This window comes from Onychostruthus taczanowskii, unplaced genomic scaffold (assembly GCF_017590055.1).
Source record: "Onychostruthus taczanowskii isolate IOZ18803 unplaced genomic scaffold, ASM1759005v1 scaffold39, whole genome shotgun sequence".
Taxonomy (NCBI): domain Eukaryota; kingdom Metazoa; phylum Chordata; class Aves; order Passeriformes; family Passeridae; genus Onychostruthus; species Onychostruthus taczanowskii.
Window position 1 is genome coordinate 5,984,389 of NW_024501348.1, and position 19,435 is coordinate 6,003,823.

Below are 19,435 nucleotides of genomic sequence, written 5' to 3' on the forward strand. Positions count from 1 at the left end.
GTGAGACAGGACAGAAGGTCTTCTGTCTCTTCTGCTACAGAATGTTCTGATTGTCCTGTACAGGGATCTGAACAATACAGGCTTTAATGAAACCAAATTTAATGTACAATGTTTGAAAGCCCACAAAGCAAGATGTGACTTCGGGAAAGGAGTGCTGGAAAAAAGAGCATGAATAACAAGGTCATGAGTAATAGATCAGTGGGAGTGGGGAAAGGCAAACACTATCAATGTGCAGGGATTTGGTATGGACTCTGCACCTGGCTGAAGTTAGAAAGGATATCCATTGTTTTGGCTGTGTTTCTTCAGTAGTGCAGGAAATTTTGGTAGAGTTCAGAGAACAAAAGAAATGTAAAGTGTAAGTCTAGGCAGAACCATCTCTGTGAAAAGAGACTGGAGAGCAAATTTGACTTGCATGCTTTGGTGCTTCCTCGTGAGCAGGTATCAGTGTTTTGAAGATAAAGCACGATTAGAGTGGTGTAGCTGTGGGAGACCAGGTTCAGCTTTGAGATTCCCCCAACTCTATCCACATATACTCTTATGTTTTTTCTTGGGAAACCACAGCATCTATCTCTTTGCAAGCAAACATCTCCTGAATTCCCAATATCCTTGTAGCAGTAGCAGCAAATCCTTACGCAGGGTAATGGCTGAGGAACTAGAGAGACTTGAACTGTCTTTTCTTCCTGTCTCCAGGAACTCACATAACATGGAGAAGACTTAATTAAATTTAGAGGTAAAATACAACTTCCTAACACTGAAGATAATGTAGAAAGCGTAACATTTACCTAGAGAAGGGGTGGGATTACCAAGCCTTTGGAGGGTTTAAAACAGATTGTCTTCCTGAAATGTTTGCTTTCATCCAGTTTTAATGGTATGTGTGGACAGAGATCAGGTAAAACCCTTCCGTCCTTAAAACTTGTGGGCCAAATTAGTCTTCCAGTTGTTCACATGCTGAGGCTTAGTGGAATGAATTTATGACCCTTAATGTGTTTTGCTGGCCCTCTGGTTAGGCTGTATTTGCAGTACAGACCTAGATATTCAATATCATCATCTTTGACCTGCTTTCATTGCTGGGGATTAAATTATGTCATCAAACACTTCCATTTAGTGTGAAAAGCTGTCTTAGTGGAGCTTTTGGTGAACAGTTACATTGAAATTCAGAATGTATGCAGTATTAACGTTGAGTGAGTGTGATTTTCAGAAAGAAGTTCCATTCTGCTCTTTGAGCAAAGAAGGAAATTATTCCCCCATGTGAGCTGTTATTAAAACTGTCTCTAGTGATTCACTGCAGCATTACTAAGCAGCAGAGGGTACTAAAATACTTATGTAAGCTATGCTGATCTCAGTGCTTTAGGAAAGTTCTTTCAATTCATCTTTCAGGTTTGGCTTGAGCTCTTAAGATGATTGTTCCCAGCATTAAACAAAGATCAATATGAATGAGAAATTGCTGATCTTGTAATTAGCTTGGAGCAGTTTTCTTCAGGCAGTGTAGGTTTTTTGTTATGGTTGCTTCTACTCCTACAAACCCAAGCAAAATATGATTGCCTGCTGCACCTCTTAATTGACTACTGAACAAATATTTGATTAGTGTAGTGATATGGTGACTTACAGTCTAATCTGAATAAGTTGATTATTCTGTTATAGTTGAAAAATGTTTTTTTTCATTTTAGGTACCATTAAATATTATGTCACTGAGGTGGTTATTCAATCAGCTGAAAGAAGTTTCAGTCCAACACCAAGGTAACAAAATAATCGCATAATTTGCTCAAGTATATGTTTTAGAAAGGATGCTAGAAATGCTCTAATGTTGTAGTTTCTTGAATAATTGCATATAAAAACAGAGTGCAATTTTATATAATCACAAAATTAAGCATTGTAAAGGCAAAGTAGCCTGAATTCACTCGTGCAGTTTTATTTGCTCATCTTTGTGTGTGATGCAGGAGATTGTTTAATTTGTCAGTGTCTCACTATTGAGGTGATAAGCCAAAATAAAATACTGTTTTATTTTGAATTAATTTTGCACAATGTCTGGTGACTAATGATGGAAACAGAAGCCTATTTCATGTACAGTTAAATTAAGTAAAGTTTGAAATGTTTAATTCAAAGTGAGAGCTTTGAATTTTCAAGTAATTCAGTTTGAATTTAAGACTAAGATGAAACAGAACTTGATCTAGCTACCTGGTATCATGTACAATGGCTTAATCACAGTTCTTTCTTTTTGGGAATTCTATTTGAAACATATGCATAATTCTGAACTTTGTCTTCATATGTGTAAAATATAATGAGGAAAAGCTTCTATTCAGCATTTGACAGTTGTTGTCAGCCAAAATAAAGGGTATCAAGCAATTTAGAATCCTGTTGTATTAAAAAATTCCTGTTGCAGGAAAGAAAAAATTCTCTGATTGTGAGTGAGAGGAAGATAAAGAAGCCCCTTCTTTCAGTAAAATGTGTTTGTAGGATATAGTGGAAAAGAAGTTTGAGTTACTCATTTACCTGTAGTGCATAGATATGAATGACTGTCTGTGTTGTTGCTATGAAAATATATGAGAATGTGATTAATTCTGAAACAGGTCTCAATTTGTACAAAGCATTGTTGCTCAGTGTCTTTTGGAATTATCCTCTGCTAAAAGCACATTTAGATTCACCATAAAAGGAGATAATGGAAAAACCTATATTCTGGTAAGTTTTTAAGTCTTCATCGTGCTGAAGATTAACCCATGTATCCCAGTTCCTAAAATGTATTTTTTATGGTGTTCATTATTTTTTTGGTGTTCATTATGTATGTTTGAAAAAATTAACAAATTCATGTCCTTGAAGTGGTTCTGAGGTACATCTGTTCAAGTAAGAATATCCACAAGTTTTTACTCTAATTAGATGTGCATGTAGAAATTTTATTGATATAGTAATGAAAGTACTGCAGATGCACCATAAGTTGTGCAGAAATAACACTATTGTGTGTGCAGAAAATATGGAAAGCTTAAGTTTTAATTTTTTAATGTATATTTCACCTTCTTGCTCCAGCACTTCTTCTCTTTAATCACCAGAAGTGAATCAAATTTTCACAAGCATTGTCTCAAGTCAGCAGACTATTAGTGTAGTCAGTACATTGCATTGCGAAGTGAAGTGAAAACAAAAATAAAATTGCCTATTATACTTAATGTTCTGATGCTGTTAAACTTGGTTAAGCTTGATATTTAGGTGGTGACAGCTAGATTCCTCAAACTGTTAAGATGGATAAGAGTTAACTTAATACTGTACACTTGTTATAACCAGAGATGTTTCCTTTTATGTCGAAACTAGATATGGGTATAGAGTTTGTATTTTTGCAGTTTATAGAAATAATTCATAGACACAAAGAAATACATGAGTAGAGATTCCTGCCCTGGATAAACTTATAAATGCACTTTGAGGCAATGTAATTATATAAACTCTTTTATATATGCATTGTCCAAGTTCTGTGATTTTGGAACATCCAGATGCTAAGGGAATATTTTTTTATTTGCCTTTAAATAAATTTTAGTGCCAAGGCAACATTTATACAATCACTGAGAAATATCTGTTCTGTGATGATAAAATGAAGGTTTCATAAGCAGATCCATAATTATATATATTATAATTGAGGAGTCATCCAAAATCATTGTGATTTTTCCCTTGTAGCTTATCTGTTCCCAAGTTATGTAAAGTTCTGGTGCTTAAGTTTAGTAGTTTAGATACAGCAAACTTGTTATTTTTTAACAGAAAAATCACTTTATTTGGTAGATTAGCATTACTCTTAGCTCCGAGCTGCACTTTTGCCAATGTATTAATTAGAGGAGTAGGCTGAATTAGATAGGGACTGGCTTCTGATTGGCATATTTTCCTTTATATTGGTTAGTTGTTAGTTTTTTGCAGGTGTTTTTAAGTATTTGACATCAGGAAGTCCTTACTCCTGTCCAGGGTGAGGTTCTGGCTACTGTATACACACCAACTGCTGTTCTGGAGTCATGGGTTGTCTTAGGCCTCAGAGGCCTTGTGGACACAAGTATAATGTTAGCTCTGTTTATATTAATGACTGTCAATAGCTAAACACTAAAATGTGGGTGCTTGAGGCTGTGAACACACAGCCAAGTTACACAGGTAGTCTCATCACTGATGCTTCATGAACCAGCTGTTTGTTTTGATAATGAGCCAAAGATTCTAGTTCACAGTGTTTGTGCTTACCTACATGAATACATGTATCATGTACGCAGCTTAAACTGTGTATGTGATAATTAAGGTTAAGGTTTCTCACAAGTCTTTTAAATTTTTTTAAACTACAAATAATATGTATACTTATTTTCCTCATTGCCTCTGGATGTATCACTTAACATTACCAATTATGTTGTTTGCACATACCATAATATGAGTTTTTATTTTTTAAGTTACACGTATTCTGTTGTTAAAGCTATATACTACTTAGATTGGTGGGCTTTTTAAAATTTATTTTTAAAGGATGCCAGTTAAAAAAAGTTTCTTTGTTTCGGGGGTAAAAGTGGTACATACAGATATCCTTATTTCTCCTAACTGTATTTCTGCCCTCTTCACATTTATGAATCACTTGCCTCCTCTCTTTGCTCCACTGTTGAAGGGTTCCCTGTCTTGTAGCTGCATGACTTAGAAGCTGAGAATAAGAGGAGGACAGAAGATAGTGAGATAAGAACACAAGCAAAATGGTACATTATTGGTCAGCATAACAGCATCTCAATACCTACTTTTTCCTGTACTGTAAAAAAGTGTAGCTTTGAAAGCAGTAATGGATAGATACAGGGAATTCATCTCATGGATGGGATCAACCTCATAAGACCCATAAAGATTACATCTGTGAAAGTCAAAAAGTGTGCAGTGGATTGGACTCTTTGAACACTATCTCCAGTCTTTCACTATTGAAGGAAAGGGTTTTTTTGAAGTGGGATTAGACTGTAAAGTGTTTTGAAAATAAGGCAGCTTGTATTTCAGGAGTGAGCCGAGAGGAGTGGGACGACATCCTAAAAAAATTAATACATAACAAAATAGGAGAAACGTGTCAGTCTGGTTATTGTCCCTGTCTTGAAGGGCATGAGCAGAATCAATTTGCATTTGTTGAGATTGGAGGTGGGGTGGACATTGCAGTGGTCAAGCAGTGAGATAATGAGAACCTTGCTGAGACTTAACTGCCCAGCTCTCTCAGAGAGCTTTTTTCTTTGTGAAATACATGGAAACGATATCTTTACCTGAGCACTCTGAGTGTGAGAATGAAATAGCTGTAATGAAAGATGTTTGCATTAGTGACCTGTGTGATGATGAAAGTAATGGTAATGTCTGCAACAGCTAAGAAAGAGCTAGCAAGTTAAAATAAAAGATTTAGCGGGTTTTTTACCGATATTAAATTCAAATTGATGCTTAGTTGTCCACAAATTGATGCTGAAAACTCAGACTGAGACACAGGGAAACTGATCACAGAGTCTAAATTGTGGTATTTCACCTGTTTGGTTCAAGTCCCATGAAGTATAACTGGGGTAGATTTGTTGCCACTTTTCCCAGAAGAATGTCTTTTTAAGTCTCTTGACAAAATGATTTGAAACCAAAAGAAAACAATGAAAGGAAGATCAACAAGCCCCCAAACACTTTTTTTCTCATTCTGTCATTTCAGAAAAGGTAATCAATGACACCGTGAATGAATTCTATGCTTTATGTATATATTTTTCTGTAAAGTTTCTTTTCTTACTGGAGTACATGTGGAAGGAATTTGCTTGGGCCAGCTCTGCTGTACAAAGAAGTACAAAGAAAGGAAAGATTGCACATTGTGAATAACATGGTTGAAAGCAGAGCTCAAAATATGAAACTCTTAGCCAGAAATACATGTATAAAATTCTTAGAGTCAACACACTGAGTCTGGGTGAGCAATTGTTCACTCAGATTGAAAACAAGATCAAAAAATAATCCATACGTGAAGAAAAGAATGGAAATGCTTCCTAAAGAAGTGTAATTCAGAAGTTGATTTTGCTCATGGCTGGGAATCCTTCCACGCCCAGAGATTCATTTACTTTCTCTATATTGTGTGTTAAATTATTAATACAGATCTGTTGTGTTGCTGGTGAAACAAAGACATTCATACAAGTTCCAGAACACGATTGTGAAATGCCACATGTGTCACTTGTGTAGAAAGAGGTGCTTTTCAAATGGACTGTGTTGCAAATGAAATGCTTTGGTTGCTTTCTCTGCAGCAGATTGCAGAAGGATTCTGAAAGGAGCAGACAGCTATTGCTACATTGTTCCCTTTTCTAGTTTGAAAGATATTCCCCTGCTGAAAAGCATCCCAGGAAGCTCCTTCCGCACAGAATTGTTAGAAATTTCAAAAGGAAGAAACTCTGTTCAGTTTGTGTTGGCAGTGTCCTGTGTTTCTGCACCATTTTCTTCCAACACCTCTTCAGCACTTGGCTTTAAGCACCTTGTGTAATGGTCCTAGCTAATGAGGTATATTTTGCAGTTTAGGCTATAAATGTGTACAATGAGTTACTAGAGCAAAACTGATGAACAACCACTTGCAAAGCCAAGTGCAGTTGCTTGTCATCATTCATGTGCATATGCTAAAGTGATTCTCCTCCTCCTATCCCCTCCCAAGATATCTTTATCAATATATCTCATTCCTTCTTTATGAAGCTTCTGCTGTAATGTTCTGAGCCTTGGGCTCTTATAAATTGTGACTGTCGCATTCAATTACAACATATACTATGTGTCCTGTTAATGACTGCTTTCCCCCTCCACTGGGGATATCATGTGTCTGCTATATAACATCATGTAACTTGTTTTACTTGAAGCTGATTAGATCATGAGAAGCAGAAGATTGCTCTCCAGTGAGCACCACTGTATAAATCCCATTTTCAATGATAAATATTTCATATATAAACATTTCATACAGGTGCCAGATTTGTAAAAATTGATTTCCATTGCTAACCTGGATCACTTGACTACTGCAGGCTGTGAATTAAGGAAAACCTGACTTATTTGTATGGTGTTTAGCAGGAAAGCCCTGGATCCAAGTCTGAACACTGATACCAAATCACACAAAGATTAAATAAGATCCATAATGGGATGCAAAAAGTTCAGATTTCTCCCAACTCTTCCCAGTAAATAGCTCTCTAATTGCTGTGAGCAAATAGGGTTGAAGAATATAAGTCCCATTATGAAATTTGATATTTATTTTCCAAGTGAGGGTCTGCTGCAAGTGGTTGTAAATTCCAACATGCCTTTTAGACCATGTTAATTTTTCTTTTTCCTTGCATGTATTAGGTCCACATAATCATAACCACCATGCTTCTTCTAAAAATCCTCAATTTTTGGCACTTCAGTGGGCAGTCTTTCAGTTCCCTGTCTTTAGCCCTCAGTTGCTCAACACCATATGCTTCACTAATACCTAAAAAATTATGAAATTGGATAAATAATACATGTGGTACTGAAAGAGATTACTTGGGACTATTTCTTGTGTTCCTACCAAAGGGAATGTGCTACAGTCACAAAAAGAGGCAGCTGATAAATCAGTATGGTATTACCCTATTTTCTCCACTAGAAGCTGTGCAGACTCTGCTAAATAATAAACTATCAATTTATGTCTGTTAATGCTTTGTTAGAAACTTTGTAAGAATGTGGCTTCAGTATCAGCTGCTTTAGGGTCACAGTAAAATAACAAATTGAAGTGTATGTAATGTACAGTAAACTAAATTATTTTTCATTTATAGATCTGGCTTTTAAATTCTGACACCTTGCTGGTAGAGTCTTTAGGAAGTTCCTCCTCCCACATTGATTTTACACTGTTTGGAGATATCCTTACACCTAGCTCTGGACCAGTGGGAACCTGGAATGCTCTCAAAGTCCTTTATCAGCCATGCATTCAAGGCAGAAATAAGGAGTAAGTACAACCTTTTCTTTAAACTCAGATTCTGCTATTTATTTGCTTTGCATTAGTGTTTCTTTCATGTTCTTTGGACAGTCTTAATCTCACATATAAACTGCCTTGAATTTGCCTATTTCTTAAATTTTTTTTTAAGCAAAATGCCAGATAAGTAGTGTTTGCTTTCTATTACAGCCAGAGAGAAAATCTGGTTGTTAGATTTTTGCACTGTAATATTAAAATATAGACTGAAGAGTTTTGTTGTTTGTAAGGGCACACTCAGTAACTTAGGTATTAGTGTTTAAATTTAATTTGCTTTCAGCCCAGTGATGAAGTTATTTCAAAAAGAAGCAGGGTTCTGAGACAAGGGAAAAGAGAAGATGTAACAAAGGTAGTCAAGTACAGTGTCATAAACATGTTTTTCTTTGATATGTCTGAGTGTACTGGAGCTCTCCTAAAGGAAACATTTGATTTCAGCAAGCTTTGAGTACCACATTATGAAAAACATACACTGCCTAACATGTTAGAGCCTTTATCTGTTGGAGAGCAAAGATAAGAGCATGCTGATTAAGCAGTGGCTCCAATGTTTGCAGGTGATGAAGTATGATTTAAACATAATCTACTGCTTTCTTTGTGCAGTGACAGAAAAGAAAGCATTGATTTTGTGTAAGTCACACTTAAATGGTGGTTTGTTGTTGTTTTTTGTTTAAACTTGGGAAACTAGGTGAAAGATTTAAATTACTATGGAGGAAGACATTCAATCCAGACTCAGTCAATACACAAATAATTTATAGCCCAAAACCTCATAAAACTACAACAGAGATGTTTTCTCACAAAGGCAAGCAAATGTGTATATGAATTTAATATTTTTGTAGGAGAAACATAACATACACCTTACAAGCATGTGTGATTCATTATATTATGTTTATCCTGAATGTTGCCAAGTGTATTCTTTTTATATTTCAAGCAGATGCAATATTGAATAGCAGAAATAAACTGTGATGAATGGAGAGGATGCAAAATTTTAATATTTAGAGAAAAGGTCATTCTACATGGTTAATGTTAGTCATGTAAGAGAAAAAAATACCTTTATTAATGTAATAGCTTCAGAAGATGGCTTTGGAAAATCTAAATGTTATTTAGGTATTCAAAATACATCCTGAAGTATTATCATTTAAACTGCTTATTCTGAGAATGGGAGATATTTTGCAAGAATCTTTCTGAAATGAAAGATATTTCACTTACTACTCTGAAGTCTTACAGAAGTGTAACTTAGAGTTTTGCTTTTCAAATTTCATTTCCTTATCACTGAGAACTTAATTATCTTAACACACGTTCATTTACTCTGACATGTTATTGAGATAAAAGTCCTGTACTTAGTCTTTTTTCTAGCATTGACAAATGCTTTTCTTGAATGGAGTTCTCAGCAGCAATATTTTTGTGTGAGGTTATGTTCAGTTCTTTCTATCTCCACTGACAGACTTGTTAGAAATCACCTTTTTTCAGCTTTTTTTTCCCCACTCCACTACTTTGTATTTATCTTTAGGATTTTGCAGTGAGCATAAGGAACAACTGAGGTTTTAATTCTTCTCTGACAGTAATTGGTATTTTCTCTATCCAGCTCCTGGACAAGTGAAATAACTGAAGAGAAATAATGGAAGATTATTTTTTTAAGCTTCAGAAGTTAAACTGTTGGTTTAGTATTGTTTTTCCATTTTTATATTTCTAGGAAAGAACAGTAAAAAGGACATTAGCACTTCAATCTGTTTCCACTAACTCATTTATCAGCTGGCCTCAAGTACCACCTGAATCTGTGCAATCAGACTGAAATCTGTCTATATTGAACAGGAATGTAAACACAGCATAAGCAAAAATACCAAAACCAGTATGACTTATTTAATGTGATGTGTTGGCATTTGGAACTCAAATTTTATTTCAAGAATTCTTGAAGTGTCTGATTTCTTGTTTAGTGCGAGTTCCAAACTTTCAGATGCCCACGTTCTGATAAAAATTATAGCACCTTGCTGTCTTCTGCACATACACCTGCCTTTGGAATAATGGAAAGGTTTCAGGGCCCAGGGCCTGCTTCCCATGAGAGGGGAATAAGCAAGGACACCTCCAGAGTAGAAGGGGATCAACAGGAGGTCTGCATGTGACCTAGACCCCGGCACACCTCAGTAGCTGCATGGGATAAGTGTGCACTCTGGCATCCTGTTTTAGGTTAGAAGGCCTCTTCAGTTGCTGTGAGTCCCTGGGTACATTTGGGTTCTGTCCAATTCTGGCAGGGCCAGAATCTGAGCTGAGTGATGGGAGGGGAAGCACCTTTCTTGCTTGTGGACACTGCAGAGTCTGTGCTGGTTAGCTGGGCCATAGGTTAAAAGAGATTGAGGTTAACTAGAAGTATTGCTTTAATATCTAAATATAGCAACATAATCACATATTTGTAAAAGATGGGTAAAGAAAATAAACAAAATATGTACTTAGTTCATGTACACAAGCATAACTGTGAGATAAATACACAGTTCCATTGTAGCAGTCGAGGTCTTGGGCTCTGAAATTCTGCCTTGGCAAATGCTGCTGCTAAAGTCTGACCATATTGCCTAATAATTCACATTCACACACCCTTTCCTGGGGATACACTTGAATATTTTTCTTGAGGGGAATGTAGAAGCTTTTGAGTGTGATCTTCATTTCAAGACTTTCAGGGTGTCAGAAGAAATTTATTGTCTCACTCGAAAACTCATTTTATCCCTCCTTTATTCAGAGCTCAGTTTTGCAATTCATCGTAATTAACTTAATGCTTAATGCTCTTCCTTGGATACAGAAGTGTTTTTCCCCTTAAACTAGGAATTATGTCCTGTGAACAACACTGCTTCATTGAGCAACAGACCTCTCTTTGCTCCAGTAAATCACTGGCACATCTATCACTGTACCTTACATTCAGTATTGCTCTAAATGTTAACAATGCAAAGGAAACAAACATTCAAGTAGGATAAATGTCCATGGTTCATTACTGGCTGCTGACTGGTAATTACCCATTTGGAGTTATTGCTGTTTAGGGGTGGCTGATCCTTTTCTAACAAAGCTGTGGTCTGAGTTAGGCTGAGTGTTGCTGTGAAGGTAATTACCTGTTGTGTGGCGTCAACAATACGCTGATTTCATGTCAAATTTGTTGGTGTGTTGGCTATCAGCTCCTTTCCAGGTAGATTACAGTCTAATAAGCAGCCTTCCTCTGTTTTTTTTTGCAGATGTCCTTTATCAAATTCCATCCTAATTTTGTTCAGAATTTTTTTCCTTCTTCGTGGCCATTTTTGTTCCCAACATGTGTCCTGCTGATGGCCCTTCCAATCTCCATATTGTCTGTGGAAGGAAGAAGCATCTTTCTTCTTCCAGGCTCTGGTAGAGCGACTGGCATATGGGATAGGAACAATCTCTGAATATGTCATGTGGAACCTCTCTCCATATACCTTTATTTTGGCAAGGAATTCTTAACAGCTGTGCTCTGGATATTCTCTGTATATTAGGCTCCTTTGCTTGAGAACATTGAGTAACTTTTAAGGCATTGTGAAGTTAAAATAGGGTTAAGTGTATCCAGATATGCTTCTTATAGTAGTTCTTGTCATTTGTCCTTAGAGCTGTATTCCTCTATCTTCCTGAGGGTAGCCTTTAAGTGTTGTAGTGATTTGTATCTTACTCCTTCAGCAGTGAATGAAACAGGGCTACAAACACTTAGGTGTGCGTTATGTGTGATAACACAAGTTCTGGCTAAGTCTGTCTGCAGTTAAGCTTTTAGCCCGTGAGGGAGCTTTATGAAAATTCTACAGCAAATTAATTGAAACTGCATGAAAGAGGTATCTTATAGATGTGTTTGAGTTCAATTAGAGAAGGCTATCTCATGCATTTTTTGCTCTGTCCTGTATGGATCATGTGCATGTGATTATGTTGGTTCCCTCCACTTTTCCATCAATAAGGCTACTTTTCTCCACCTACAAATCTGCTGTACAGAAGAGGTCTTCCTTTCAAATAGCAGGTTCTTGGCAAATAACACCTTATGCAAACAGCCTTAGCTGCTGGAAGTGATAATAGTAAATACTGCTGAAGTGAGAGTGTTGTAAAAATGTATGAAGAAAATTGAAAATGTGGTTATGTGGCAATTTGACCATAACTTGATCTCAGAAAATATATGTGAAGGTACAGTGGGAGGAAAATTGCACTTTGCCTAGCACTCTGCTCTAAAGGGAAAAGCTTTGTCAAAAGGTCGTTGATAGATTTTTGTATCTCATATGCATCTCTGAATGGTTTACAGCTTTTGCAGAGGCCTTTTCCTATGTAAAAATTTTCTGCATATAATTTGGGAGTTGAAAAATTACCTCCAGAAATTGTTCATTTTATTAGCTTTAGAGGGACAAGAATAAGCTGGAAAATTGAGTTTGTGCCTGAAAACCTGGAGGGTTTGAGTCCTAGTGCTTTTATTAGAGTCCATATATAGTTAGCTGTTTATGAAGCTGTTATTGATACATTCCAGAATGTTGTTTGTTTCTCCCAATAATGGTTTTCATTCTGTATATGACTTTAGAGTAATTCACTTCTCGTAAAAACATCAAACTATTGTGTGATGTGAAAAAGTGTCCTATTTCACTGATATTTGAATGTCTGAGATTTTTGTAGTTTTTCAGTGACTTTGCCTGTAGAAAACACATGGGACCACATAGATAAATAATTGACTGACTGAGAAGTCCCCAGTGTTTTTCTGGTTTGTGCTGTCTCGTTTAGTGCATTCTCTGTCTGGAATGATTAAAAGAGTGGATGTGATTGTAAATAGAACGTGAAAGGTCTGGTTTGTTTCAGATTTTTTTTTCTGGTTTTTTTTTTTTTTTTTTTCTATTCCCTTCTTGAATTATTTCATGGTATAAAGTTAAGAGAACTGACACCATGGGTGGGATGAGTTACCTTAGTAAGAAGAAATGATTGTACAGAGAGGCAGAAATTTTTAAAAGATAGAGTTGGATGCCAATCAGGGTTTTGGGACAGGAAGGAAAAGAATACTTCTGAGTTTGATAGACATGTGGAAGCTATAAGCCTCATGAAATTTGAATGTTTTGGCAGCAGACTGCTCTTCAGTACTCATAGCATCCTTTCCCACCTCTGGGAAAAAGTGTGCACAACTTTTAAGTATAACTTTGAGGAGAAATATCCTGCCTTTCTTGTTTCTTTAAACTACACCTGCCATGTGCAGCAGCCTTTTATGGTAGTTACTTAGAAACTTGGTTCTTGCTCTTAAACACTCTTTGGAGCTATTGTATTTTTGGTATCTAATCTTGGCTATTTAAAATGGCCTTAGAAGTACTAATTGAAGTAGAGAACTGTTGGAATAAACTTTGTGTACTGAATAAATTCTCATTTTTCTCAAAAGTTTTGCTCATTTTATCATTGCAGCTGAGGTTTTTCCTTATGTTGCTTTTTTTTGTTCATCTTTTGAAATTTCACACTGAAGTCAGAGGAGGAAGGATTCCTACTGGTTTTTAAAATGGGATTTGTAATCCCAAATAGCTTATCCATTTGTTGATAATCTGATTGGTAGCCTGCCTGTTGTCTTGTGTATTGTGAAAGATGCTGTTGTATTAGTACTTGTCTTGCAGGTACTGCTTTTGTTCTCTGCATTAAAAGTGTTAAATGCTATCTACAGAATAACTGGCAATGTAAAAATATGAAATTGACTGTAAGGGCTATTGCTTAACTACTTCTTATGGTCTAATTTTTTTTAAAGGAAAGATAAATATTCCTTTAAGGTCTCTGATCACAAATATACTTTTGAATCAGGATTTGTGATTCTGTAATGTGGTAAAACAAAAAAATACATTTCAGGCTTTTTCCTTTTTTCCATATTCTTCATATTTATTTGTGAAACTCTGCAATTCAGGTAAGCACAATTTTGGTGGTTTTCATGTGTCTTTGACTTACCTTGCTGTAGTTCAGCTCTTTGAGGAATATTAGGATTGGTAATACGAAAAATGGCAAGTTGGGTGGCAAAAAATTGTAAATTAAAAGGAGCAAGACTATCTGAAACTAATTTAAAATGTGTTGTCAGAAACAACTGCATTGCCAGGTAGTTAATAACACTTACAGGATGATAGGAATGTAAGAAATGCCATGTTGGGTCAGAGCACTTTAGTGTGTAGTTCTGTATCGTCCCTCCAACATCCAGAAATGTTCTTCAGAGTAGTGTGTGAGCACTTTCTTGTAGTTCTCAGCTCTGTAGTTGTATTAAGGATGCCAGAGGATACAGCCCTGCCTATTTCCTTTACTGTCTGTTCATTCATTTTTTTATCATCTGTTTGAATAAATACTTTTTGGCCTTCTGGTGCTGTCTGCCTCCACAATCAAGTGACAAGTTCCAGAAGTTCACTACTGATGTGTGGTACTCTTTTAACCTCCCATGAAATTACGTCCTGCTAGATTTTAGGTGGGGATTAGCAAAGCACAATTCAGAATTCCCACCAGCTAAATGGACATGAGGATCCTAAACTACTGCATGTGCTGTTCTTGATGATTACAGTTAGGGGCTAGACTTACTTGCTGGAAGGAAATCAATGTCACATCTACTCAAGTCTTACTATGTATATGTATAGCTTTCATTTTCCTTTCCTTGTAACACTGCTTTTTTTAAAAACAGGTAGACTAAATATGATAGTGCTGATCCATTGAGGGTAATTTTATAATCATATATCAAACATAGCAGATTTCCACTTGGATGCTTGCAGTTTGTTTCTCGTAGACTTATAAAGACGGTTGGGTTCGCTTGGGAACTGTAAATACTCAACTCCTGTAATGCGTTTAAAACGACGGGATCTATTTGAGCAGGCAGGAATCAAGTAATGAGCCAAGAGTAAAAAAGCAAATCTTATAAAAGCTTATTGGACAGATGGTTGACATGCACTACTTAAACCTCAAAACGTGATTTATTTATTGGATTTTAGTATCTTGACCTGTTTTAAATTAATTAGCATTCGTTGTTTCTGTTGTGTTTCTCCATGACAGACTGTGTAAACTAACAATACTTTACAATTTAAGCTGCCACTTATACTTGAAATATTTTTAAATTGGTAACAATAAAGCAAATTGGGAGTGAATGACTTGAGACCAAAGAAAAAAGGCTTATTTATAAAATTGGTCAGGATTCTTCCATCTTTGTGTGTGCAGCAACAGTAGGCTATTGCTGCTGGTTGCCTGTTTTGTGTGCTGTGGCATCAAAACAGAAAAAGTAATTCTGATGATGGCTCCTCTGCCTACTGGCCTTAAGCTATAAATTAAATTATTTGTATAATTAATAAGCATAATAAGTGATACCTATCACAGAGTAGGTAAGGTTGGAAGGCACCACTGTGGGGCCATCTGGTCCAACCTCCCTGCTCAAGCTGGGTCATCCTAGAGCATATGGCACAGAATTTAATCCAGATGGTTCTTGAATATCTCCAGTGAGGGCGACTCCACAACCTTTCTGGGCAGTCTGTTCCAATACTCAGTCACCTGTGCAGTAAAAAAATTCTTCCTCATATCTGGGTGGAACTTCCTGTGCATTAGTTTCTACCCATTGCTTCTTGCCCTATTGCTCAGCACCACTGAGAAGGGACTGGTTCCAGCCTCTGACATCTCTCTTTTAGATACTGGTAGACATTGATGAGGTCCCGTCTCAGTTGTCTCTTCTCCAGACTGAACAAGCCCAGCTCCCTCTGCCTTTCCTCATAAGAGAGATGCTCCAGTCACCTCATCAACTTTGTTGTCCTCCACTGGACCTGCTCAGGAGCTCCATGTCTCTCTTGTACTGAGAAGCCCAGAACTAGATTCCGGATGTGGACTTACAAAAGCTGAGTAAAGGGGCAGGATCACCTCCCTTCTCCTGTTGGCAATGCTCTTCCTAATGCACCCCAGGATACCATTGGCCTTCTTGGCCACGTGCTGGCTCATGGACAGCTTGTTATTCACTAGGACCCCCAGGTCTGTCTCCCAGCAAGTCAGTCTCCAGCCTGTTGTAGAGCCAGGGGTTACTCTTCCCCAGGTGCAGGACCCTGTGCTTTCCTTTGTTGAATTTCAGAAGGTTCCTCTCTGCCCCTCTCTCCAGCCTGTTGGGGTCCTTCTGAAGGGCTTCAGAGCCCTTTGGAATATCAGCCACTCCTCCAGCTTTGGGTCATCAGAGAACTTGCTGAGGTGGCCTCTGCCCCTGCATCCAAATCATGGAGGAATAAGTTAAGGAATGCTGGGCCCACTGCTGAACCTTGGGGACCATCACTAGTCCTGGCCTCCAACTAGACCCTGTGCCAGGACCTTCTGGGATCTGTCCTTCATTCAGTTCTCAATCCGCTTCACCATATCTGGTCATGAATATCTGAGGAAAATGTGGAGGAAATCTGACTGGAAAGCTGGGAAGGGTTGTTCTAGGGAATAAAGTTGTGCAGAATTTTAGAGCTTCAGCCAAGTAATTTCCAAAAGACTGGACTATTAGATCTAGTCAGAAGTGAGGTGTTGGATTGACCATGCCTGTTTTCCCACTGTGTATGGCCATGAGAGTAACAGCCCAATAACTGTTCTTCCAGGGAGGTGAGTATTTTAGCCTTAAATTTCTAGTTTAGTGTTCCACCTCTGCCAAAAGACTTTCAAATGCACCTTCAACGTAACTCTTTTGCTCTCTGGAAGCAATTTGGAGTGACATCTGTAAGGCCCCAAAAACATGCTTGACAAGAGTCTTAAAAGGGCTTACAGTTTTTTATGTACTCTGACTTAGATGCACAGGAAGAATATTTTGAAGAGGTCAAGACAATAAAAAAAAATTTACTGCCAACTTTGAAAAATCAGAGAACTTCGACAAAAGTTTAGAGCAGCATTCAATCAACACAAAAGCATCTTCTCAAAGCATTGACTTCGCAAGCTCCAATCCCATCCATTTTTAAGTTACTCAAAACTGTAAGAAGAAGGAATTAGTAGAAGAAGGAGAGGAAGCTACAGAAAAGAGCAAAGCTACCACTTTGGTATAGCGACTATAGCTACCACTCCTGGTTCCCATGGTGTTCAGCTGACAGAAATTCCTAGAAGAGATAGGGTCAAGATGTGCTCACTGCTTGTCCTGGCTTAGATACCCTTTGGCTTTCCTGGGCACCTTCCCCACGTGGGAGTTCTGGTCATCTGGTCACTCTGGGGCTAGAATGGGTCTCCAGAGGCAAGAGTGGAACATTGGCTCCCATGTGCTGGGGATTGGCAGCCTCTGCAGGGCTGGGAAATAGGCCTGGGGCTGTGTGGGGCATGGCATTGCCTCATGGAAGCCGAGGCCCAACCTGCCCCTTCCCACACATGCACCTGAAATGTTTCATGCCAGAAATCATTTCAGTCTCAGAACATTTTTGCATAGAGAGCCACATTGGTATCACAGTCTTGACTGGACTGTTACTCAACCATTTGTTAAATATCAAGTGTGGTTTTATTTCTTTACCTGTGCTGTGTTCTCCTACATCTGAAGTCCATTCTAATTTACTTTATTTACAAAAGGTTTATAGTTGACTTGTTTTCAGCTGTTTCATCTCCTGTTTGAATAAGGTCATCTACTGAAAGACTTCTCATTGAGCTGGTGTCTGTGACACAGTTTTTTCATTACCACTTCCTTTTATCAAAAATCTGTTTTAGTCTGTCTGTGGCATCAACTCCTGCATCAGCATTGACTTGGTTTAAACATAGATTTAAGTCTTCCATCTAAATCCCCTTTCTATTCCTTTTTTCTTCTGCTCTTGCTCATGTCCAGAACTTGGTTGCCAGGCTGCATGCCTCCCTTATGCTTCTAAGCTGAAAGCTTTCCCTTTTTCTTGACCCATAAAATTTTAAGAAAGCTCCTAAAACTAAAGAGCCAAAACAATCTGCCTTCACTAATCTGACTGTGTCAAGGTGTATGTGTGTGGTGCAGCCCCCACAGTGCTCTCACAAGGTTGGTGTGTGGCCTCGTGTGATTCCTCCTGCTGTGCCTGGTGTATGCAGCCGGACAGCAGGACTCTGGACAGCTCTGCCTAAGAGCTGCAAGGGCTCCATCAGCATCAGCCAGGATTAAACAGGCATTGGTGAATCTCTGCTGTAGCAGAAAGCGGGAAACTTCAGAGTAGTTGAAAGGGAAAACTTGGGAAATAGCTCTGAGGAGAGGAGGTGTTAAAACTAGGGACAGTTTTGGGAAGGGTGGAGGGATTATTTATGGAAGAGTATTTCCCTGCACAGAGAAAAACTGACAGACATGTGAGGACACATACTGGCAGAGGACATGGAAAAGGGGCTAGTGGAAAGTTGAGTCTTTCCAGATATGCAGTCAGTCTGTTGTGAGTTTCCAAAGTGAACTGTGTGATGTAGTAATAGATGTAAAAAAATCTATACTGGTTTAGGATTTTGACTTAATTTGAAGTTTACTTTTAGGAGAGGAAGCTGTGTTCTTGACTGCTGGTTTTATTTATTTAGGATTTAATAGCTTGTTAAATTTGATTTCTAGCCACATCTCATACTTCAGTTTTGTGCTACCTGCGTTGAGTGAGCTTCTGTACAATTTTTGCAAGACGTATAATTTTTTGTGGAGCAAGAAAATGACGATAAAAATAAACTCATGTATTAAAATTGTGGTTTCAGTGTGAAAGGGAAAATATGACATATATGAAATTCTAACTACAGTCATTAGGCTTTTGTTTGGCAATGGCTTAAACTGAATGAATAGAAAGAATAAATCTTGCTGTCAGCAAATTTGGGATCAACCACTTCTATTATTTGTGGTGTTTCTTGCTTTGCTGGAGGTAATTGCATCTTAAAATACTGAATTTCCTTCTCTTCTGAAGTCAGTACATCAGGAGAAAAAATTTAAAGCATCAAGCTGAGACATTTTTGTGAACAGTGATTACACCATTTTTTCTGTACAGCAGGATAACTTCTCCCTTTGGATTCAGACATAATGTTCTGGAGTGCCTGGTATTTGTGAATACTTCTATATGGAATATCAACAGTGCTGTGGAAGAGATTTAATTTTACCCAAAGGTTTAAAAATCAGAGGCCAGAAAACATTTTCATCTTTATATTGTTCTGAAAATCCATTTCAACTTCAGAAGTGGCCCCCTGCTTGGTATAATAGGACTGAAAAAGGGAATTAAAGTTTATGGAGCATGTATAAATCTTCATGTGGCACAGCTGGTAGAATAACCTCTGTAAGAACACCCAGGCAAGTGCTTTATACTGTGGCTAGGGAACTTAGAGCTTTATGTACAGGGTAACAGCAGTGCCATCTCATCATACAGACCATTGGTTCATTCAACTTTGATTTAATTTGATTTTTTTCTTCTTAGATAATTTTGCTCTGCTGCTTGCCTGGTTTGTTTTGCTGACAAAACCTGTGTTACTGTTGTGGCTATTCCACAGCCCTAAATGCACTCCTGTTTCAATACTGTTAGGGCAGGGTATCAAAAACACCATCCCTCCTGGTACCAGTGACAGTGTTGAGACTGCTGGCTAGTGTGACAGTGAGCTCATATTAGGGCTGTATTTTCT

General features: G+C 37.7%; 1 protein-coding gene across 1 annotated transcript in view; it reads left to right on the forward strand.

Annotated features, from left to right (window-relative positions):
* UBE3D (ubiquitin protein ligase E3D) overlaps positions 1-19,435 on the forward strand; it is a 78,413-nt gene that overhangs the window by 12,432 nt on the left and 46,546 nt on the right. The window contains exons 6-8 of the mRNA XM_041412343.1: positions 1,668-1,737; positions 2,568-2,676; positions 7,731-7,900. Of these exons, the coding sequence (XP_041268277.1) occupies positions 1,668-1,737; positions 2,568-2,676; positions 7,731-7,900 (349 nt within the window). The remainder of the gene's footprint in view (positions 1-1,667; positions 1,738-2,567; positions 2,677-7,730; positions 7,901-19,435) is intronic.